General features: G+C 34.1%; 3 protein-coding genes across 3 annotated transcripts; 1 reads left to right on the top strand and 2 right to left on the bottom strand.

Annotated features, from left to right (window-relative positions):
• Positions 1-1,922: 1,922 nt before the first annotated feature.
• LOC133337533 (uncharacterized) lies at positions 1,923-2,712 on the bottom strand. The gene is made up of 4 exons (XM_061545755.1): positions 2,678-2,712; positions 2,559-2,620; positions 2,376-2,490; positions 1,923-1,986 (listed from the first exon to the last, which is right to left on the bottom strand). Exons 1-4 carry the CDS (start codon positions 2,710-2,712, stop codon positions 1,923-1,925), a joined length of 276 nt encoding a protein of 91 aa, XP_061401739.1.
• Positions 2,713-5,016: 2,304 nt separating this feature from the next.
• LOC133337511 (coatomer subunit delta) lies at positions 5,017-7,408 on the bottom strand (the record flags this gene model as incomplete). Its single annotated transcript, XM_061545734.1, has 6 exons — positions 5,017-5,145; positions 5,215-5,380; positions 5,473-5,584; positions 6,088-6,581; positions 6,644-7,286; positions 7,354-7,408. Coding segments are annotated over 6 exons (1,599 nt in total), but the record flags the coding sequence as incomplete, so codon positions are not given.
• Positions 7,409-9,342: 1,934 nt separating this feature from the next.
• Positions 9,343-15,108, top strand: LOC133337489 (DNA topoisomerase 2-binding protein 1). The gene is made up of 5 exons (XM_061545713.1): positions 9,343-10,023; positions 10,095-10,785; positions 10,922-11,661; positions 11,736-13,544; positions 14,526-15,108. Exons 1-5 carry the CDS (start codon positions 9,343-9,345, stop codon positions 15,105-15,107), a joined length of 4,503 nt encoding a protein of 1,500 aa, XP_061401697.1. The 3' UTR covers position 15,108.
• The last annotated feature ends 10,390 nt before the right edge of the window (positions 15,109-25,498 follow it).

Here is a 25,498-nt window from a genome sequence, read left to right as displayed (position 1 = left end):
AAACAAACAAAAAATTGGTTCACCTCAATTCCTTAAAATCTTATTTGTTTTTTCTTCTTTTATGTCTGGACATTTAGTTGTGGCTATGGACCAATGTGACTTAGAGTTTGGAACATAATTGAATTTATTACAACACAAAAGAAAAAGTGCACGTAACACGCATCACGAAGTGGGTATGATAATTTGATTGTTGGTGGTTAAAAAAGTCTTTAAACAATGCACGCCTCCAAAAATATTCTTTAAAACATCCACGCCTTGTATAGGTCCTCCAAAAATATTCTTTAAAACATCCACGCCTTGTATAGGTCCTCCAAAAATATTCTTTAAAACATCCACGCCTTGTATAGGTCCTCCAAAAATATTCTTTAAAACATCCACGCCTTGTATAGGTCCTCCAAAAATATTCTTTAAAATATCCACACCTTTTATAGGTCCTCCAAAAATATTCTTTAAAATATCCACGCCTTGTATAGGTCCTCCAAAAATATTCTTTAAAACATCCACGCCTTGTATAGGTCCTCCAAAAATATTCTTTAAAAAATAAAATCCACGCCTTGTATAGGTCCTCCAAAATATTTTTTAAAACATCCACGCCTTGTATAGGTCCTCCAAAAATATTCTTTAAAACATCCACGCCTTGTATAGGTCCTCCAAACATATTCTTTAAAACATCCACGCCTTGTATAGGTCCTACAAAAATATTCTTTAAAACACCTAGGCATTGTATAGGCCCTCCAAAAATATTCTTTAAAACACCTAGGCATTGTATAGGCCCTCCAAAAATATTCTTTAAAACATCCACGCCTTGTATAGGTCCTCCAGAAATATTCTTTAAAACATCCACGCATTGTACAGGTCCTCCAAAAATATTCTTTAAAACATCCACGTCTTGTATAGGTCCTCCAAAAATATTCTTTAAAACATCCACGCCTTGTATAGGTCCTCCAAACATATTCTTTAAAACATCCACGCCTTGTAAAGGTCTTCCAAAAATATTCTTTATAAAATCCACTCCTTGTATAGGTCCTCCAAAAATATTCTTTATAAAATCCACGCCTTGTATAGGTCCTCCAAAAATATTCTTTAAAACATCTACGCCTTGTATAGGTCCTCCAAAAATATTCTTTAAAACATCCACGCCTTGTATAGGTCCTCCAAAAATATTCTTTAAAACATCCACGCCTTGTATAGGTCCTCCAGAAATATTCTTTAAAACATCCACGCCTTGTATAGGTCCTCAAAAAAATATTCTTTATAAAATCCACGCCTTGTATAGGTCCTCAAAAAAATACTATTTATAAAATCCACGCCTTGTATAGGTCCTCAAATAATATTCTTTATAAAATCCACGCCTTGTAATGAAGCTTAAAAAATATTTTTGAAAAAAAAACACCTCATCATTTGGTCCTTGAAAAAATAATTATTTAATATGTTGTATTGGTCTATCAAATCACTTCATACACATTTCTATTCAATAAAGCTCTTGTGGTATTTAAATTTAATTTTATTTGATTTATTTCACTCTACAAAGTATCGAAAAAATATACATTTTTTCAGAAATATTTTTTGTTGTTTATACAATGGTTTTTGTTGTTCTTGTATAGAGAGATATAGAGATGCAAAATATGATATTGTTAAAGCTTAAAACTACATATTTATATATAGAAATAGAATTATTACAAGTAAATTAAATATTATTAATATTAATTAACATTTAATCACAAATGGAAGCATTGAACGATTGAGTGAGTCATACCGAGAAGCCAATTGGCAACAAATATCATAATTAACTCGCAAGAATGGAAATTACTTTTCAAATCTCGTTGGATTTTTTCCATGAGAGTTATGAAATATTTTTCATTCTGAAATGAGTTAAATGGGATATTGTGCCCTCACAACATTGCCATTGTCCATAAAAGGAACTAGTTCGTGCTTTCCTTATAAATAACCCCGGTTATTTCGCCATCCTTTTGGATTATGCAGCGTCTGGAAAGGAGGTAAATAAATTAAAGGAAATGAATTAAAAAGCTAAATTAATATTCCTGTACATATCAGGGGCCTTTCCACTTTATAATTGGTAGTCTTAGTGTACTAAAAACTTATGGGCATTATTTAATGTTTTTGGCATTGGAAGTTCCTAAATTGTGTAACTTTTATCATAGTATATTATTACTATGGAATCAAGGAAACTATATAGATTTAAAGATTATTGGCTAATGGCTAATGTTACAGATAAACAAATTATTTTTGGAATTTCCAAAGCCCTTGTCCCAAAGAACTTTTTGTCGTTGTGGTAGATACAACAAGGACTACCTATTGTGAAAAGCAATCCAAGTGGAAACTCCTGTTTTGTACATGCATGAACCTTTACTTACTTATTCCCACTGTATAAGACAATAGTGGGTGGATTTAGATTTGGTTCCAATTTACATGCCTGCTCCGACAGGGCCATACCAATGCCCGACATTTTGGGATTTATTTTACCGGCGGCTATGTGATAAATATTAAAAAATATGTTAAGTAAACATGGAAATGGAACTTTTTGTATAATAACCTACCTCCCAGACAAAGACCCTGACGATTTGTTATCAGACATCCCACAGTATCAGGTTGCGAATTGCTATGGAAGTAAATCCATTAAAATTTAATTGATACATGATGATTTTCATTAACTTACATTTCTTTTAAAGCTTTTTCTAATTGTTGTTCCATTGCAATGTTTCTAAAGTTTGTTAATGTATTTTATATAAAAAGAATTTATTAAATCCGTATTAACTTTATGACAAAATTGTCTTTTTTGTTTATTAATCGACTATTCTCTCCCAAGTTTCTCTCTCTCACATTGCCCATCTGCTGTAGGGATACCTAAGTCGATTATTAACTAATCAATTTATCGAATTGTGCAAATTGGGCTAATGGAAATGGAATAATCTGATTTTAGAACTATTTTTAATTTTATTAAAATAGTATTTAAAAAACAAAGGATTCCAAAATTTTCAGCAATATATAGACTACTAAATAAGGGATATTTTTGATATTGAAAAGCCTACTGCTATAAAATATCCAAAATCATTGGTTAAAATGCCGCATTTCAAACACATGCATTGTTCCAGAACCAGCAAGGATCTTCTATTTGACATGAAATCACTGGAACATGTTCAGCGGTGGTGAGCATTTCAGTTATGTAAAACTTTTTTTGAAATGGTATTCCATGTTGCTTGTAGTTTGAATAAATTATCGAGGGCCTAATAGTACGTTTACATTTAACCGGATTTCGTTGACCCAGTGGGTTTCAATTGTCAATTCCTTTGCATATATGTCAAATAAATCCTCATAAAGTAGTTTAACCCGGAAAAAAGTTGTATTGTATATGCCGTTTAAGACCTTCAGACCGACGATGTAAAACTTGATGAGACAGCCTAATATCTCGGCTTAAGTGTAGATTAAGGCCCTTTCGGGGAATGTTTCCACCATAAGTATTTTAATTTTGATACCTTAAATTTCCGGAAGTTGAAGTTCACGTGATCAACAATAAAATTATTATCTGCAGTAAAATTTTCAAACGTTTCGGAATGGTATTCATAATGATATTTAATAAAATGAGGGAGGGGGTAATTTTGGAAGCCCCATATCTCGGGATGTACTGATTTCCCTCCGAACAAATTTGTGTTGTTGTAATCAGCATCAGAAGGACTACCTATCAAAATGATCTGAGAGGTGAATTTGTTCCCTTTTTATTGCGGAATCTAGATTTCCGGAGATATGGGTCTCCAAAGTTGCACTGCGACCCATGTTTTTTTTAATGTCTATTGGTGTCAATTAAAAAAAAACGACGAAGTAATAATTACCTACATTTGATTACCAAAATTCGAACTTAACCTACAGAGAAAACTTTTCTACTGGTTAAGGAGGTGATATTAAATAAATATTTTAGGTTAGGTTACCTAACCTACCAAAGTAGCAGGTAAAATATGGGGTTTGGTAAGTAACAACAATTGCTGCATTGATTAACTGCGATACAACAACAAAGTCTAAAAACTAACGTATATTCCAGCTGTTAAGTCTGTCATGAACAACTCCAACATTTTTAGGCCCGCTTGAGTATCGACATTTATTGTCACCGGTCCGGAATCAATAATACATATCCCCTTGATTATTTCTGATGTATTCTTGATTGCAAGAATCTCTCTGAAGACCAGCAGGTTATTTATATTGGAATACTAAGGTCTACTCCTCTGTTGCTTAGGAGGCAAAATATGTGCGGTGTCAAAGCGGAAGTACAAATCAAAACTGTTGGGAACTGTGATACGAACATTTCGTACGTCATTACCACCACCCACAACATACAAACCCTTTTTATCTATCCTTATCAACTTTCAAAAAAGAAAACATATTTTCGTTGTTGTTGTTTTTTTTTCTTATCATTTATTTATGATTTTTGTGTGTAATTTAATAGCTACAATGTTTTTAATTTTTATAAAATTATTTCATTTTGTGGAATATTGTTTTTTTTTTTATTATTATTATTTGTATATATAGTTGTATAATAATATAAATGATAATAAACGCGTTTATGTAAAAATCGAATATTCTTAATTTCATATAGATATATAGTGTATAGAGCAGAGAGGAATAATACGCGATCTTTTGCAAACAATAGCTCTCTCTGTGGTTTTGGAATACAAGAGAAACTTAAAATTCTATGTTTTTAACATACAAAAAAAAAGAAGACAAAAAAAGACTACAAAGACAAATGATGATTTCAAAGCATTTTTTGGAATTATGTATATATGTGTTAAAACAAAACATTACCAAGGATTTTTGTTTCCAAAATCAACATAATTATGATTGGTAAGGAATTAGTAGAATAATATATAAATCAATTATTCTATTATTATTAATCTATCCTCTTTTCAATTTTGGTAGGACAAAATCCTAGGTGTAGAGACATTGCATTATTTTTTGTTATTGATATTCCTATAAAAAAATCGTATGGTGTAATTTTCAACCATGACCTTAAACAACTTCATATTTATCTGCATAGAGAATATTTTCTGTTGAGAATTTCACAGGCTCATCATTATCGACCAAGACAACATCTTTAGCTTTCAGAGCAGCATATGGCGTTTTCGATACAAATGAAACCTAAAATATTAATAATAATTATTTAATTCATGATATGTTCATGATTAATGTGATGTAATTTTGTCTCACCTGTACTGGGAAGAAATCACCAGGTATAGATGAATTACAACTGAATTCCATAGCTCCCGATTTGTTTGAAGCATCAATAACAGGAATATTCCATTGTAAAATATGTTTACGGGCATCGTAATTGTATGTGCCATCATATTCGGCTACTTGGGGTTGAACATTCATGCTGAAATAAAATAGAAGGGGAAATTATTTCGGTTGTTCGGAATCGAGGACGCTAGTATTATTAGTTGTAGGTCTTTGGGGTTTTTTACTTACGGCAATGGTATAACAATAGAAACATCTTGCAATTCCAAATGTTGAGCTTCCAATTCATATTCAATGTTGACATCACACCCACCCTCACCATTTTCCGAAGGCCAGCAGTTAACTGTGGGATAAAATAAAAAAAAATTGATTGATTAATAAAATTCTAAGGCGTGGATTTTTTAAAGATTTTTTCAAGGTTTGGATTTTTTTAAAGAATATTTTTTCAAGGCCCATAGAAGGGTGGATTTTTTACAGAATATTTTTTCAAGGCCCATAGAAGGGGTGGATTTTAAAAGAATATTTTTCAAGGACCATAGACCAGCAGGTCGTATTATGGAAGACAAGAAGGTGTTATTATGGATGTCCAAAAGGTCGTCTTAGGGAAAAAGGTAATTTAAAAGAGGTCAAGGGGTACTTCTTTGGTCTTCTTTAAGAAGACTATCTGAAAGACCACAATATATGATTAATTAGGTCCTCATATGAAAGGTCAAAGTCTTCATATAGAAGATTAAATGAAACTTTTGGTGTTGAGCCAAGGTAGTTAAATTAGAATTTCCCCTTCTCTTCCTGCCCCTAGTTAGGCCCCTTATAAATTCTTATTTAACAAAAATTTTCCAAACTCACTTGTCAATGGTATAGCTGAATCATCTTGTGTTACAAAGCGCCACTTCAATACACCAACATCTGTATTCAATGGGAATGGTTTGGCGGGATTTTTCAAACCAATAATCGAACGTGTCTTAAACAGCTCCTTATCGACATTAGGATGTGTTTGCAATTGTATACCATGGGCATCATTATTTTCCAAGGCTACCTTAATACGGCCCATATTTTCATCCGAAATACGTAATGTCAATAGACCCGATAATTCAAATTGCTGGAGACCACCATCACGACCAATGCGTACCACCAATTTATCTTCCATTTTCAAATGTATACTTTCCATGTGAACATCAGAGATGATTTTGGCTTTAACGGCGGCAACAGCAGAACTTGCCGCACTGACGGCCGGTGTAAGTTTGGCAATTTTTTCACCCTCACTATTCAACTGTTCCACAAAGCTGTCGACATCCTTAGTTTTACCACCCAATTTCAAGGCATTGCGAGAAACGGGTTTCCTAGAAGCGAAGATTTTTTTTTAATTTATTTCTATTTAAAAAAAATGTTGCATTTAACTTACTGTGGTTTAGGAGCAATTGGTTTATCCATTTCAATGGATGGTCCCACACCACTGCCCATACCACCTCCCATACCCATACTGGTGGTATTGGCCCCAAAACCATCAGCACTGAAACCACCACTGGAGCGTCCACCCATACCACCGCCCATGGGCCCACCGCGTTTAGCTGTCTCCATACGTTGTCTCTGCAACTCCTTAGCCTTTTCCCGCATTTTCTGTCTAGCCTCACGTTCCTGGGTTTGTCTAACGGCTTGATACAATTTCTCTTCGTGGGAATCCATTTCGACATAGGTCTTAATTTGTCCGAGATTAACACTTTCTCTATAGCCCAATGCAACAATTTCATCAAAGGCAAAAATCAAATTGAAGGCATTGTCCAGAATTTCCTTTTCCTCCAATGTGTGACAGTATTCCGGTATGACCTTGGAGAACAGACGCAATGTCTCCAAATCTTCCAAAATATTACTTGCCTTGGTGGTAATCAAAAGCATATACAACTTTTCCATGGGTTGGTAGACATAACGCACCGAGTCGGTTTCCACGTATGTATGCTGTTTGCCTGCTGTCATCAGCTTGGGGAATGCTGCCAACAGACCCTCAATGCGGGCCTTTGTCATCTCCACAAATTGACGTGAAATGATAACTAAAATAAAAAAGACAAATAATTAAATACCACTTGAAATTTAAAGGAAGCACCTTTCACAACAAACCTTTTCCATTTTTGGTACACACCGCTGCCGCAATAAGAACCTGTAACCAATCAAAATTTATTAACCAACCACACAGTCACAAGCCATCAGCCTTCCGGAATGTTATTTGTTTTTGTGTCAACTTCACAAAGAGATTTTCAACTTACCATTTTGTTTTTCTTTAATTTTTATCGTTTGTTGTCAATTGTGGTTCCTTTTTGTTAAGGTTTTTCTTATTTTTTCGCTTATAATTTTGTGAAAAATTATTCTTTTGATGACCCTAGCTGACGTGTTCGATTAATTTTTCCCAATGCAACACAAATGTCAAAATATAGTGTAGTTTTGCCTCCGGGAGAGAGAGGGAGAGCATGGTAACCCTGTTCAGCTGTTAAGTCATTGTTGTCAAATTGTTAATGACGTTGCCATATGGGAAACAATTCCAATTGGAAAATGTCAAGAGATAGTATTTGTGTTGTTTATGGCAACTCATGATGGCTTTATTCGTTGAAGGAACTTTTAAAGGGACTTCATTAGACATAGGGCCGGGCATGGTAAAATAATACAAGGTAGGACAGCTTGAGGTGAGTAACAAAAAACTATTTAGGTAGTGGCTTCTTCTGCCAAATAGGTTGTTTTTATTTGATATTTAAAAACGCGAAAAGTGCATGAAAGGTTACGATTTCTTCCCAAAATCCATTAAGGATTAACATTAAAACATTTTAAAATATTCTTCAGATATAGGCGTGAATTTTTAAGAATATTTTTATTACAAATTATTCAGATAAAGGCGTGGATTTTTTAAGAAAATTTTTATTAACATCTTCTTCAGATAAACGAGTGGATTTTTTAAGAATATTTTTATTAACAACTTTCATCATACATAGGCGTGGATTTTTTAAAAGATTTTTACACCAAATCTCCGAGAGACATAGGCGCGGATTTTTTAAAAGATTTCTACACCAAATCTCCGAGAGACATAGGCGCGGATTTTTTAAAAGATTTGTACACAAAATCTCCGAGAGACATAGGCGTAGATTTTTCAAAATATTTATACACCAGATCTCCGAGAGACATAGGCGAGTATTTTTTTAAATATTTGTACACCAGATCTCCGAGGGACATAGGAGTGCATTTTTTAAAAGATTTGTACGTCAACACAGCGTATAAGGCAACCTGATGGTATAGAGTGTATACCACCTAGCCAAGATGAGCATGCACCAGCTGATTAGTACAATTTGGCTAGAGGAATGCATGTCCAATGATTGGAACTTTAGCATCCTGTTTCCCGTGCACAAAAAGGAGACAAGATGATATGTGTTAACTATAGAGGAATTAGCCTTCTTCCCATCCCATGCGGCTTCAGACCTGGAAAATCCCTCATTGACCAGATTTTCACTCTGCGCCAAATCCTCGAAAAGACCCACGAAAAAAACATCGACACATACAGCCTATTCGTATTGTTTAAAGCCATGTCTACGTTCGGCATTCCTGCAAAATTAATGCAGCTATGCAGGATTACTTTAAGTGGTACAAGGTCATCATTTAAAATCGGAAAGGACCAAGCTGATGGTATCAACACGCAAGGCGTCCAGTATACTCGGACCAACTGTGGAACTTGAGAACTACAGCTTCGAAGTAGTTAAAGGTTTTATATACCTTGGTACCGCCATGACAATATTCTGGAACAAACATAGCATTTATTTCCGTTTTTTATGTAAATTATTCAAATTAATTATTTACAACCTGCAACACAAAATGGTTGTGTCACAGTGTCACAAAAAATCAAGATATGGCAACATTTTCTGCTATACACAAATACAACCCTGTGTTGTTTGCAATTACTGACAGTTGGTGAATTCAATTTGGCGCAACCAAACTGCTGTCAGTAGAAAACGAGGAGAGACACAACTTCAGAAAAGCGAAAACGAAAATTGTGCAAAAATTCATTAAAATTTTAAATATTCCAGAAAAGAAATTGTGCTAAATTTGATTTGCCTCGTCTTGTTCTAAATGAGTTTAGACGATTCCATTAATGCCTATTTCGTTACAACCATCAATGCTCCGGCCAATGACAGCGATGAGAAGGCCATCAAAGACTTCAAGAAGTCATTGACTTATTTACAAAATCACATTCCAGAGGAGAATATACGACAAATCAAGGCCAGTGAAGGTTTCCCTCTGATAGCCTCTGGGAGGCTAACCAAGAAAGATGTATTTATATTCGATCGTTTCGAGGGTGATTTCTTTCAACAGCTTCAGCTGACCAAGTCGTTGATTATTGGACCACCATGCCTTACACAATGTCTGTTGAACGATCAACAAATACCACTGGGTACCAGTCCAGTGTTTACATGTGCCATGCGAGATTTGCAGATATCGGCAACTGGTATTACGGCCCAGGAAAAGGATAAACTAAAGAATTTAATCCAATGGATGGGTGGGCATTTTTTTCAAAACTTCGGTAGATCTGTAACGCATTTAATATCGAATACCATAAAATCAACAAAATATGAACATGCAACCTTAAATGGCATCCCGGTGATGCATGTCGATTGGGTTCAACGGGTGTGGGAACGTAGCTGTGCTGCCCAGGTCTCTGCCACCGATGAAGAATTCGATAAATATAAATTGCCCATATTTTTTGAAACAAATATAACGTGTACCGGATTGGATAGTGAGAAGAAAGAAAAGGTATAACTAGAACTAATGGAGACATAGCATTTATATAAATTATTGAAATGTTTTTCTGGGTTTACTTTTAGGTAATGCGTTTGGTCAATGAAAATGGCGGCACCTATCACCGTGCCTTTAGATCCCAATTAGTGGACATTGTCATTACCGAAAAGAATAAAACAAATTCCGATAAATATGCAGCTGCCGTTCGTTACAAAAAAGACATTCTCTGCCCCGAATGGATATTTGATAGCGTGCAAAAAGGTTTCGCCTTACCAACTAAACCATATCAAGTCAAATCGTTGAAAGTGTCGACACCAACAAAAACCGATCAAAGTTTGGCAGATTTTACTGTGTCGGATAATAGCGATATATCACGTATAAGTACCGCAGGTTCTGGTAGAAACGCAGTAAATGATACCATATGTTCCACTCTCAATGAAACAGTAAATAGTGCACCAACATTTGTGGCACCCGTTAATCCAGTCTCCAAAGACTTGAAAAAAGATCTCTTGAAGAAGGCAGGTTCGAGTGCCCATTATCGTATGGTCTATGAAGAGATTTGTCCCAAACAAGCGAAGAAAGCTGGAAACTTTTTAGATGGCTGTTGTATTTATTTGAGCGGTTTTCGTGCGGAGGAGCGCGAAAAGTTAAATCGTATTTTAAATGCTGGCGGTGCAACACGTTATGATGTTGTCAATGAGAAAATAACACACATTATTGTTGGACAATTGGATGATAATGAATTTAAAGCTTGGAAAAAGGATAATCTATTGACGGGTAAGAGATTTTGTTGTTAATTTATATGAATAGTTTTGTGGTTTTTATAAATATTAAAAGGACTTCACTCTCCGGAAAATATACGACATTTTAAATTTTAAAATTTGTAATCGGTTTTCTTTTCACTTCATTTCAGGCATTCACATTGTCCGCTTGGATTGGCTATTGGAAAGTATAAAGATTAAACAAACTGCATCCGAGGCAGTATATCGTGTATCCCTACCCACATCACGAGAGCCCGACGCCCCTTCACCCTCATCAAAGAAAACATTGCGATCAATGAATCATAGTTTCAAACAACCCGATAAACCAATTAAAAAGAAACTATTTTCAAAAGATTCCGAAAATGATATGGACAGCGAAAGTGATGCAGCGAAAACCCCTAAAACTGATTTGCCATCAGAGGCTGAAGAACATGATTTGATTTCGCAGTATTCTCAGGAAAATGTTGCCCAGGCACCCGTCCCCTTACCACAAAATGTAACCATATTACCGGATGAGACAATGTCACATCCTATGGCTTCATCGACACAATGTGCACCAGCTGAACCGGCGCCCAAAGCAAAAGCACCAGCTCCCACTCCAGCCACAGCAGCACCACAAGCTCAGAACTCGAATCTAACAGATGCATCGGGTTTTACCATTGATTATGAAAATTTAGATTTCTTCCAAGGCATGTCTTTGTACATAGACAAGGAACATTTCCCCGAAGAATTCTACACTCAGATGATTAGTGAATGTGAGGCGGCGCAGGGCAATATTGTTCCAGCCACATTTCGTGATCCCGTGGACTATGCCATTGTGTCTTTTGAAAGTACTTTGGATGCAGCGAAATTGCCTGTAAAAGCAAGGAATATTGTAACCGAATTATATGTTGTAAGTATCACCTTGTAATCCCTACCCTCAATTGAATCCCTGGAAATCTAAAGTTCTCCCTTTCTTTATTCCAGGAAAGTTGTATGAAAGTCAACAAATTAATACCCATTGAATATTATCACAAACATATACCCCACACTGCAGACCAACAACCTCTACAAGGCATGACAATTGTCATTTCCATTTATTCCCTATTGGAAAGAGATTTCATTGATTCGATTGCCCAATTGTTGGGTGCCAATGTCAATAAGACATTTGTAAAGAAAGAACGGCCGCTGCTCATATGTCCCTCACCCGAAGGATCAAAATATGAAGGAGCTCTTAAATGGCGTTATCCCGTTGTAACATCCGAATGGTTAATAAAATGTGCCGAAGAGGGTAAAAAGGTAGCATATGGCCCTTTCCTCGTGGGAGAAAGTCCAGAAGATTTCCCTCTATCACCTACGCTACGTGAACGTAATACAACACAAAATTCAACAAGAAAAACGGTTGAGAAAAATGCACCTAAAACACCAATAAATCATGCACCACCACCTCCACCTCAGACGCCACAATCGATGGACGTGGATGGTGTTGAAAATAATCAAGGTAGTGTCACACTAACCGATGTGGATAATAATCCCCCAGCTGCCGATACATTTACCCCATTGCGTAATAAACGAGTTTCTGAATTGGCTGGTCCGGGTCGAGTAACACGACAATCGTTAGGTGCCAACACAAGTCTCTCCGCTCCCGATTCGCCTCACACTCCCACAAATAATTATGCAAAGGCTTCGTATAATTTTGATTTTATGGAAAACATTTTGGCAGAAATTGAAAATGAAGAGGAGCGAGAATGTCTACGCGAGGTCATAAATGAAATGAAAAATAATCAAACTCCTGAATTGGAGAGGATACGCCGACAGGCTTGTACACCCATAAATCGTAAAATACCTACACCCAAAGGTATACCGGATTTTTGTACAACACCAGAATTTGAAAAACGTATGGCTGATGAATTCGAAAGACGTTGGCGTCTGCCAACCAAAAAGTTGAAACCCGATACACCCATCGATGAAATACGTAAACGTGTGCTAAGAGCTACATGTAAAGCCATGGGTATTCCTTATAGTGATGATGAAGAGGAGAAGGCATCAAGTAGTCGAAAATCTATTTCATCAAAATCGAATCTAGATACGACTCCGCTGAATAACAAAAGTTTGCGAAGTGCCTCCTCCATTGCACCAAGATCGATTTTTGCACAAAACAATACCCCCGATCACCAGAAGACTGTCTCCACTTTTAATATACCTTCAAATGAAACTAGAAAATCGGATACATTCATACCCGGTACACAAAGTCCAAATACATCGGCGACTAGGCGAAGTATGTCGCAAGCATCACCAAGTGGATTAGGTCAAAGGGCATCTTTAGGTGGTGTGGGCAAGTCCACCATCAATTTTGATAAAATCAGTTTTGAGGAAACAAATTTAGAAGAAAATCCTGCAGCTACCACTACAACGAATGCCACAAGCAGTGTCACAGCTAGACCTTCATTGCCAATGGGTACATCACCGGAACTTAAACAAATTACCGAATATTTACGTAATTGTGATTCGCGGCGTCAAAGTTTAAAACGCACACGTCTCAGCAGTGATCATCAACAGTCTACCGTACAGTCGATGGAAACGGAGGCACATTATGTCCAACCCTTCGAATCGGAACAATTACAAACGGAAGATATGGTCGGGTGGCGTGATCCCACTGAATTTCATGCCCAACGTAAGGCACGTCAGGTGGCACCATCTATGCAATATCAAGGTACACCACGTTTCAGTATTTCATGTTCCGATGAGGAGACACGGGATGATATAATTTCAAAAATATTACAATTGGGTGGTGAGGTAAGTTGAAGAAAAAAAACTGTATTAAAAGTCATTCAAGGCAGCTATAAATTAGTCAGCTATAAAGTAGATTTTTTATATTTTTTGCAAGGTCTATAATATTAAAGGTCTATAATAGGGCGTGGATTTATTTAAGATTATTTTTTCAAGGTCTATAATTGGCGTGGATTTGTTAAGATTTTTTTTTCAAGGACTATAATAAGCGTGGATTTTTTTAAAATTATTTTTTCAAGGTCTATAATAGGCGTGGATTTATTTACCAATATTTTTTAAGGTCTATTATAAGCGTGGATTTATTTAAGAGTAATTTTTCAAGGTCTATAATAGGCGTGGATTTATTTAAGAGTAATTTTTCAAGGTCTATAATAGGCGTGGATTTATTTAAGATTATTTTTTCAAGGCCTATGATAGGGCGTGGATTTATTAAACCCCTATCAAACAGTTTTTCCGATAAGTCTTTTTGGGCTCCTATAAATAAATCCTTATATGCTTTTATAAAGTGCCCTTTGTAGGCTCATAAAAGGAGTGCAGATAGACTCCAGATAAGTTATTATTTAGGAGTCTTTATGGGCTCCTATAAAGGAGACACTATAGGCTCATATAAATGAATATTTATAGACTCCTATAATGGAGTATTTATAGGATCCTGTAAAGGGTTTATAAGCTCCCATAAAGGATTATTGATAAACTCCCTATGAAGTAGACAATAGGAACCTATTTGGTCTTTTAGGCTTCTATGAAGGAGTCTTTTGAGATTTCTTAAGATTATTTTTTATAGGTTCCTATAGGAAAGGGTTTACATACTCCTATTAAGCAGTATTTTGTATGCTCCTATGAGGAAGTCTTTATAGGCCTCTACGAAGGAATCTTTTAGGCTCCTATAATGGAATATTTTTAGGATTCTATAGAAGTCTTTATTGGCTTTTTTAAAGGTGTTTATAGTGTAACATACTTATTAATTAAATGTCTTCCTTTTTTCAGGTCTGTGAAAATTTGGTCAACTTCGATCCCGACTGTACACATTTCGTATGCGAAAAACCCAATCGTGGTGAAAAAATGCTTGGCTGCATATCATCGGGAAAATGGGTTCTCAGTTTGAAGTACATCGAAGAATGCTTTGCCAAGGATGTATTCATTGATGAAGAACTTTATGAATGGGGTAATTGTAAAGCTCTCAATTTGCCACAGCTAACACCTGACGAACAGGTTATTGCCACGGCGGCACATCGTTGGCGTAAAGATTTGTCTGGTACCATATTGGGAGCATTCACCGGTATTCGGGCTATACTACGTATTAGTAATCGTAATGTTGATGCTCTGAAAAATGTTATTAAAGCTGGAAAGGGTGAAATTGTTGAGGCCACAACGCCATACAGTTCGTGTCCGAATATCGCCTCCACAGCCACTCATTGTTTTGTCGATGTCAAAAAATGTCCCTTGGATGCAGATGATTATGAATTTCTTAAAAATCATGATGTCTTTGTGCTAACACAAATGTACATAAATGCATTTTTGATGAATGGGCCCGATGTTGACAGGGCCAAATATGAAATTCATATGTAAGGCAAAGGCTGAGAGTGGGAGAGAGAGACAGTAACCAACATCGATCACGGTTAGTTGAGATATGTTGACATTCTATTTTACTGGTAGAATAAAAAAATGGAAAGCAGCATAATAATAATGAACTGATATTCTATACACAATACTATTAATTTATTTTCTTTTTTCATTGTTTCATTTGGTACATTTAATATTAAACAAACTATATATTTTTGTAATAAGTTGTGTTTCACATACTATGTTTATAATAATAATACAAATTTTCTTTAGTTATAAAAAAAATTCCAAATAATAATATTTATTTTCTTTTTCTTTGTTTTTTTAAGAGTTTACGCAAGTGTTGGGGTTTCCGTAGTAATAAGCAAGATACGCAAATGAAATGAAATAAAAATTCAAGAACAAATCCTATTAAATCAATATCCAGTTTACACCATCCATCATTAATACCACATAAAAATTCATATGCAAATTTTCCAAACAAGGTTAATAGAATACATTTCGTTCGTTTCGCAAAATATTCAAGCGTAAATTCAAATTATTCGGAAGTCTGTGAGTACACTTTGTTGATTTGTTTCTTGTTAAATATATATATGTAGATTTGTAGTTCTGGTTGTCAATTCATTTTACAACCATAAATTCACACTTGAAATGCATTAGTTTATGACTCTATTTGCAAAGCTAATTAACTTCCGATCCGATGTATTTGATAGATCGTTGTTGTGTTAAAAATAACAAACATTACTATTATGAATTGGTTTTGGATGCGGAAAAATATGCAAATATATTTCAGTAGTTTCTGGAGTAGCACTATGAAGATAGGTCTTAAATATTTATAACAATGTGATATAAACTTTGGAGAAAATTCTAGACTACACGAATACATTAACTAGAGGCTACTATAAGAAGCCCCTATAGACTCCAATAAAGGAGTTTGTATAGATTCCTATAAAGCAGTCATTATAGACTCCTATAAGGGAGTCTTTATAGACTCCTATAAGGGAGTCTTTATAGACTCCTATAAAGGAGTCTTTATAGACTCCTATAAAGGAGTCTTTATAGACTCCTAAAAAGGAGTCTTTATAGACTCCTATAAAGGAGTCTTTATAGACTCCTATAAAGGAGTCTTTATAGACTCCTATAAAGGAGTCTTTATAGACTCCTCTAAAGGAGTCTTTATAGACTCCTATAAAGGAGTCTTTATAGATTCCTATAAAGGAGTCTTTATAGACTTCTATAAAGGAGTCTTTATAGATTCCTATAAAGGAGTCATTATAGATTCCTATAAAGGAGTCTTTATAGACTCCTATAAAGGAGTCTTTATAGATTCCTATTAAGGAGTCTTTATAGACTCCTATAAAGGAGTCTTTATAGACTCCTATAAAGGAGTATTTATAGACTCCCATAAAGGAGTCTTTATAGACTCCCATAAAGGAGTCTTTATAGACTCCCATAAAGGAGTCTTTACAGACTCCCATAAAGGAGTCTTTATAGACTCCCATAAAGGAGTCTTTATAGACTCCCATAAAGGAGTCTTTATAGACTCCCATAAAGGAGTCTTTATAGACTCCCATAAAGGAGTCTTTATAGACTCCCATGAAGGAGATAGACTCCTATAAAGGAATAGACTCCTATAAAGGAGTCTTTATAGACTCCTATAAAGGAATCTTTATAGACTCCTTTAAAGGAGACACCTATAAAGGAGTCTTTATAGACTCTCTATAAAGGAGTCTTTATACTCCTATAAAGACTTATAAAGGAGTCTTTATAGACTCCTACAAAGGAGTCTTTATAGACTCCTATAAAGGAGTCCTTTATAGACTCCTATAAAGGAGTCCTTTAAAGACTCCTATAAAGGAGTCCTTTATAGACTCCTATAAATGAGTCTTTATAGACTCCGATAAAGGAGTCTTTATAGACTCCTATAAAGGATTCTTTATAGACTCCTATGAAGTAGTCTTTATAGACTCATATGAAGTAGTCTTTATAGACTCCTATAAAGGAGGCTTTATCGACTCCCATAAATGAGTCTTTATTATTTATTGAATCGGAAATATATGAAAAAACATTACTTTCAATATTCGTTCATACCCAAAACAATCAAGCTTATACGAAATTATTCTCATATCTCTTCAAATTTCGACACGATTTTTTTAACATCGTTGAAACCATTTCGCATGTTCACCTTTGTTATCCCTTGATAATGCTAATGTCAATGTAATATTCAGTTAAGACCTGTTCGGAACTATTCTATCATAAAATCTTTCCATATATACAGCTGATAACAATAATACTCTGAAACAATGACAGACGTCTGGCGGACAGTGCAAAAATGTATTTGAAATTATCTTTTCGTAGGGTTTTCTATTTTTATTTGTGTTATCAATGAATGGATTTGTTTCAATGCACAAAGAAAGCAGATTCATTCATGTGTCAGAGATTAGAAAAGAACATCGTATTTTAGGAGGCCGGTTTAGCCGGGCAGACCAATTGGAGATTTTGTTATAGAAATTTTAATGATAAGAGGAGGAGGAAAAGGAAATTTACCAAAAATGTTTGTTTTTATGCACATGACTAAGTAGTTTTTTTATAGAGTAAACAAAAAGAACGGGGATTGTTTTTTTCAGAACGCAAATTGTCGAATTAGGTTAAAGATTTGGAGAATTGAAAAAATAAATCAGAAACAAATAGCATTTATCAAAAATTTTTTATTAAAGCCCCTGAATTTATCAAGTGACCAGATCGAAGGACGAGTAAGGCGTATAAGGCCGTACATTTTTTAAACAATATTTTTTGAGAACCATTACCAGGCGTGGATTTTTTAAATAATTTTTTTACCAGGCGTGGATTTTTTAAAGAATATTTTTTACCAGGCGTGGATTTTTTAAAGAACATTTTTTACCAGGCGAGGATTTTTTAAAGAATATTTTTTACCAGGCGTGGATTTTTTAAAGAATATTTTTTACCAGGCGAGGATTTTTTAAAGAATATATTTTACCAGGCGTGGATTTTTTAAAGAATATTTTTTACCAGGCGTGGATTTTTTAAAGAATATTTTTTACCAGGCGTGGATTTTTTAAAGAATATTTTTTACCAGGCGTGGATTTTTTAAAGAATATATTTTACCAGGCGTGGATTTTTTAAAGAATATGTATTTTTTAAAGAATTTTTTTTTTGAGGATTTATACAAGGAATGTATTTTTTAAAGAATATTTTATTGAGGACAGACCTTGATAATATTTCTTCTATCAGAATTAATATATTCGAAACAAAAAATACAAACTGATTTATATTCATATATACAACCTCCTCCAGACAATGTTTGCGGAAAGTATGCCCTGTTGCTGTCAACAACGATTATTAATAGAGTCGAACACTAAGTCTACGTCAATACTTCTTATTTAAACTCGATATTCAATTATAAAACTATTTGCAAAACACAACAACTGTCGCAGAACATGCAAAACATTTTTTTGTTCGCCAGCAGTTAAGCTGTATTCAAACATGCTAACATATACAGTTAGTGCCAAAATAGAGTACACACAATATAAGGTGAAGCGATTTAAAAGATGCTGAATATCGTAATGCAATGTAAATTGAACAAACACAGGGGGGAGTTTAATATTTTTAACAAGTAAAAGGTGTGGATTTAAGACACCTATAATCTGTCCATCCATATGACCATTTTTCGCTACACACTGTATATTTATAATTGATTTTTAATATAAAATATGGACATGAAAATACAAACTAACACACATATCTACATATCTCTACATTGTACATGTTATGTATGTCCGATTTAATCAATAAATAAATTGATTACGGAATTTATTCCGATTTCTCAAATGATTTGTGTTACAAAACGAAAAAAAAATATTGTGAATAAATCGAATCGAAATAGCAAAAAATAAAAAACAAAATATCATTATTTCAAACATTATTGTCAAGGTCAAGTTGAATGAATAACAGAGCAACAACAAGTTAACCAAGTTTAGAAAAAAATATTCGCACACTTGTGCGAATATGAAGGTTTGAGTTGCCGTGAAATCTTACCGTTTGGTTATCAGCACTTACAAAGAACTAGTTATTTGAAAAAGGGACATTACAAAAGGGACATTGAACTTGAAAAAAGCGTGGTACAAGGCGTGGATTTTATAAACAATATTTTTAAGGACCTTTACAAGGCGTGGATTATATAAAGAATATTTTACCAAGGACCTTTACAAGGCGTGGATTTTATAAAGAATATTTTACCAAGGACCTTTACAAGGCGTGGATTATATAAAGAATATTTTACCAAGGACCTTTACAAGGCGTGGATTATATAAAGAATATTTTACCAAGGACCTTTACAAGGCGTGGATTATATAAAGAATATTTTACCAAGGACCTTTACAAGGCGTGGATTATATAAAGAATATTTTACCAAGGACCTTTACAAGGCGTGGATTATATAAAGAATATTTTACCAAGGACCTTTACAAGGCGTGGATTATATAAAGAATATTTTACCAAGGACCTTTACAAGGCGTGGATTATATAAAGAATATTTTCCAAGGACCTTTACAAGGCGTGGATTATAAAAAGAATATTTTACCAAGGACCTTTTCAAGGCGTGGATTATATAAAGAATATTTTACCAAGGACCTTTACAAAGGCGTGGATTATATAAAGAATATTTTACCAAGGACCTTTACAAGGCGTGGATTATATAAAGAATATTTTACCAAGGACCTTTACAAGGCGTGGATTATATAAAGAATATTTTACCAAGGACCTTTACAAGGCGTGGATTATATGTGTGTGTGTGTGTGTGTGTGTGTGTGTGTGTGTGTGTGTGTGTGTGTGTGTGTGTGTGTGTGTGTGTGTGTGTGTGTGTGTGTGTGTGTGTGTGGTGTGTGTGTGTGTGTGTGTGTGTGTGTGTGTGTGTGTGTGTGTGTGTGTGTGTGTGTGTGTGTGTGTGTGTGTGTGTGTGTGTGTGTGTGTGTGTGTGTGTGTGTGTGTGTGTGTGTGTGTGTGTGTGTGTGTGTGTGTGTGTGTGTGTGTGTGTGTGTGTGTGTGTGTGTGTGTGTGTGTGTGTGTGTGTGTGTGTGTGTGTGTGTGTGTGTGTGTGTGTGTGTGTGTGTGTGTGTGTGTGTGAAAGAATATTTTACCAAGGACCTTTACAAGGCGTGGATTATAAAAAGAATATTTTACCAAGGACCTTTACAAGGCGTGGATTATAAAAAGAATATTTTACCAAGGACCTTTACAAGGCGTGGATTATATAAAGAATATTTTACCAAGGACCTTTACAAGGCGTGGATTATATAAAGAATATTTTACCAAGAACCTTTACAATATTTTTAGGAGGACCTTTACAATATTTTTAGGAGGACCTTTAGAATATTTCACCAAGGACCTTTACAAGGCGTGGATTATATAAAGAATATTTCACCAAGGACCTTTACAAGGCGTGGATTGTATAAATAATATTTTACCAAGGACCTTTACAAGGCGTAGATTTTTTAAAGAATATTTTACCAAAGACCTTTACAAGGCGTAAATTTTTTAAAGAATATTTTACCAAGGACCTTTACAAGGCGTAGATTTTTTAAAGAATATTTTACAAGGACCTTTACAAGGCGTGGATTTTTTAAAGAATATTTTACAGGGTCCAACATTAGGCGTGGATTTTTTAAAGAATATTTTACCAAGGACCTTTACAAGGCGTAGATTTTTTAAAGAATATTTTACCAAGGACCTTTACAAGGCGTGGATTTTTTAAAGAATATTTTTTCGAGGACCACCGGAGACACAATGCGTAGATTTTTTAAAGAATATTTTTTCAATGACCATCGGAGACACAATGCGTAGATTTTTTAAAGAATATTTTACCAAGGACCTTTACAAGGCGTAGATTTTTTAAAGAATATTTTACCAAGGACCTTCACAAGGCGTAGATTTTTTAAAGAATATTTTACCAAGGACCTTCACAAGGCGTAGATTTTTTAAAGAATATTTTACCAAGGACCTTTACAAGGCGTAGATTTTTTAAAGAATATTTTACCAAGGACCTTTACAAGGCGTAGATTTTTTAAAGAATATTTTACCAAGGACCTTTACAAGGCGTAGATTTTTTAAAGAATATTTTACCAAGGACCTTTACAAGGCGTAGATTTTTTAAAGAATATTTTACCAAGGACCTTTACAAGGCGTAGATTTTTTAAAGAATATTTTACCAAGGACCTTTACAAGGCGTAGATTTTTTAAAGAATATTTTACCAAGGACCTTTACAAGGCGTAGATTTTTTAAAGAATATTTTACCAAGGACCTTTACAAGGCGTAGATTTTTTAAAGAATATTTTACCAAGGACCTTTACAAGGCGTAGATTTTTTAAAGAATATTTTACCAAGGACCTTTACAAGGCGTAGATTTTTTAAAGAATATTTTACCAAGGACCTTTACAAGGCGTTGATTTTTTAAAGAATATTTTACCAAGGACCTTTACAAGGCGTTGATTTTTTAAAGAATATTTTACCAATGACCTTTACAAGGCGTAGATTTTTTAAAGAATATTTTACCAATGACCTTTACAAGGCGTGGATTTTTTAAAGAATATTTTACAGGGTCCAACATTAGGTGTGGATTTTTTAAAGAATATTTTACAGGGTCCAACATTAGGCGTGGATTTTTTAAAGAATATTTTACCAAGGACCTTTAAGACGTAGATTTTTTAAAGAATATTTTACCAAGTACCTTTAAGACGTAGATTTTTTAAAGAATATTTTACCAAGGACCTTTAAGACGTAGATTTTTTAAAGAATATTTTACCAAGTACCTTTAAGACGTAGATTTTTTAAAGAATATTTTACCAAGGACCTTTAAGACGTAGATTTTTTAAAGAATATTTTACCAAGGACCTTTAAGACGTAGATTTTTTAAAGAATATTTTACCAAGGACCTTTAAGACGTAGATTTTTTAAAGAATATTTTACCAAGGACCTTTACAAGGCGTTGATTTTTTAAAGAATATTTTACCAAGGACCTTTACAAGGCGTTGATTTTTTAAAGAATATTTTACCAATGACCTTTACAAGGCGTAGATTTTTTAAAGAATATTTTACCAAGGACCTTTGCAAGGCGTTGATTTTTTAAAGAATATTTTACCAAGGACCTTTACAAGGTGTAGATTTTTTAAAGAATATTTTACCAAGGACCTTTACAAGGTGTAGATTTTTTAAAGAATATTTTACCAAGGACCTTTAAGACGTAGATTTTTTAAAGAATATTTTACCAAGTACCTTTAAGACGTAGATTTTTTAAAGAATATTTTACCAAGGACCTTTAAGACGTAGATTTTTTAAAGAATATTTTACCAAGGACCTTTAAGACGTAGATTTTTTAAAGAATATTTTACCAAGGACCTTTAAGACGTAGATTTTTTAAAGAATATTTTACCAAGGACCTTTAAGACGTAGATTTTTTAAAGAATATTTTACCAAGGACCTTTAAGACGTAGATTTTTTAAAGAATATTTTACCAAGGACCTTTAAGACGTAGATTTTTTAAAGAATATTTTACCAAGGACCTTTAAGACGTAGATTTTTTAAAGAATATTTTACCAAGGACCTTTTATTTAAAAAATGGCAAAGGATCCATTTTTTCTATAGAAAAATTGGCACAGCACCATTGGGTCAATTTTTTCAATAGAAAAATATTGGCACAGGACCCTTGGGTCCATTTTTTTCTATAGAAAAAAATTCGCACAGGACAAGGGCCCATTTTCTTCTATAGAAAAAAAAAATCGCCTAAGACCCTTGGGTCCATTTTTTCTATAGAAAAAATCGACACAGGAACCTTGGGTCCATTTTTTCTATAGAAAAAATTAACATGACCCTTGGGTCCATTTTTTATATAGAAAAAAATCTAAGGACGCTTAGGTACATATTTGTTTATAGAAATAACTCTAAGGACGCTTAGGTACATATTTTTTTATATAATCTAGTTTATAACATTTTTTTTATAATTTAACTATTCATAGAATTTATTATAAGAAAGTGACTTTCTTCTATTCTACTTCACACTGTTTTTCTCAGACCAATGTGCGTATTATTGTTGTCGTCACTTATACGCCATGTGGGTAAATATTTTGCAGTTTTACTATGACAAACAAGAAATTCCATGAAGTTGCAAAAAATAATCCATTCATATCTAATGTTTATATTCTTGCTGGTATTCAGCTAAAACTTTTTAAGTATCACTAACTAAAATGTCAAATGACGTACAGGACATTACTACGAATTTCCACAATAAAATGCAAAAATTCAAGGTCAACTGGATTTCCCCTCCCCAACTCATAAGCTTTAATGGGACTTTATCTTTGCGGGTTGCAAATGAGCTCAAATTTAAGTTCGCCGCATGGTAATTGTCCACAAGCTTATTTATAAAAGTCTTCATAATTTTGTTATTTTAAATTCTATTCGAAAATGTTAATTTTTTCGTATGACGTTTATTTGTTTTAGCTACAGATGTATGCACATACAAACGTCATTGACACACATATACTTGCACTTTTTTCCAATTTCATCAAGTGTTGAAATTGTGTTAGGGTTTTTTTTTTCTGTATTACTGTATTATTGTTAAATACATAAACATTTGGATAGTTTATTTGATGTCGGTCGGATGGGGAGAAACACACTCAGAGAAAATAGTTCTTCAAGGAAATGTGGAGTAATATTAGAATAAGTGAAACGGCTGAAAGATTCTCTAAATAATATCGAATTCTTAGAAGTATAGGGGAGTCCAATCTCATATTGCGTAGCGAACTGGAAAACATCGAACCGCTTCAGGAACGAGATTTTCAAACAAGCTCCTTTTAATAGCGCACAACAGGTCTTGACTGGCTTAAGTGCATATCCAAACTGATGGAAATGGTTGGATATGCACTTCTCCTCTCTTATACCTTGCCTATTTGGGTTTCCATATTCCCACATACTTGTAATTTCTTCGATAACTCTCATTTTTCTTTGAGTGTCCATCGAATAAATAGTTGGGGTCATAATTGCAATAGTAATAATATTTGAACAACGACAAAAAACTCGACCTAAACGATGTCCTTTTTTATTATTAGTACTCACATTTAAAAAAGAAAAAAAAAACGAACAATTATATCGTGGAATTTTATTGCATGTTGGGTTGTTTCAATTGCATTTATTTTTAAGGAAAAACAACTTCGCCATTGCATGATGGCTAACAATCATATCATATTGTGGCATGTACACGAACACACAAACATACAATGCAATGGCCCCACTACAGTGGACAAATGCTTTGTTTAAAGAACACGTGTCGGCTATTAATTAATAACTGTTATTTTATTTCGAAATCATTTAGTTCAATGTCTGTCTCATCCTGATTCCTTACAATCGTAGAGGTTAGATGAGGTTAAAAGTCTCTTCGGAATTGAGAATGTTTTTTTTTCACGAAAGGATGATGTTTTTTCAGAAGTGAACACAATATTTTAACTTGGCGAACCTGGAACCTTGGTTAATTTTTTCTATAGAAAAAAATTCACAAGACCCTTGGGTCCATTTTTTTCTATAGAAAAAAATTCGCACAGAACCCTTGGGTCCATTTTTTTCTATAGAAAAAAATTCGCACAGAACCCTTGGGTCCATTTTTTTTTTATAGAAAAAAATTCGCACAGGACCCTTGGGTCCATTTTATTTCTATAGAAAACAATTCGCACAGGGCCCTTGGGTCCATTTTTTGTTATAAAAAAATTGGCACAGGACCCTTGGGTCCATTTTTTTCTAAAAAAAAATTCGCACAGGACCTTTGGGTCCATTTTTTTCTATAAAAAAAAATCGCACAGGACCTTTGGGTCCATTTTTTTCTATAAAAAAATTCGCACAGGACCCTTGGGTCCATTAGAAAAAAAATTCATAGGGCCCTTGGGGTACATTTTTTCTATAGAAAAAAATTCATATAACCCTCAGTTCTTTTTTTTTCTATAGACAAATTTCACAGAATCATTTTTCAAACCTTGCCTTGTCATGACGTTATGATTATCTGAACAAGGTTTTACTGTATTTAATTGTTTGTCCAATGGATAACTATGTATGAATAATACTTAATAGCGATGTCAAGCAAGTCATGTATTTTTTTTACAATTTCAGATATGAATGGACGTGATATTTGTTGCATGCTATGTTTTTTGTTTTTTTGTTTTCCACAATCTTGCTAAGAAGTCATAAAACGATACATTCATGGACATGCCAAGAACAATAACCTCTCCTATCGCTCTAAAAAAAGATTCCCTTTGGAGAATTGAAAACAATTAACATTTAACGGAAATCTTTTATAAAAAAGGAAATTAAAAACAAAGTATATTAAAAAAATTGTGAGAAC

Source organism: Musca vetustissima, unplaced genomic scaffold (genome assembly GCF_032173495.1).
Source record: "Musca vetustissima isolate MV318-11 ecotype Yass unplaced genomic scaffold, APGP_CSIRO_Mvet_v1 utg3853, whole genome shotgun sequence".
NCBI classification, from domain to species: domain Eukaryota; kingdom Metazoa; phylum Arthropoda; class Insecta; order Diptera; family Muscidae; genus Musca; species Musca vetustissima.
Note: the sequence above shows the minus strand (reverse complement) of the source record. Positions and strands in the feature narration are given on the sequence as shown.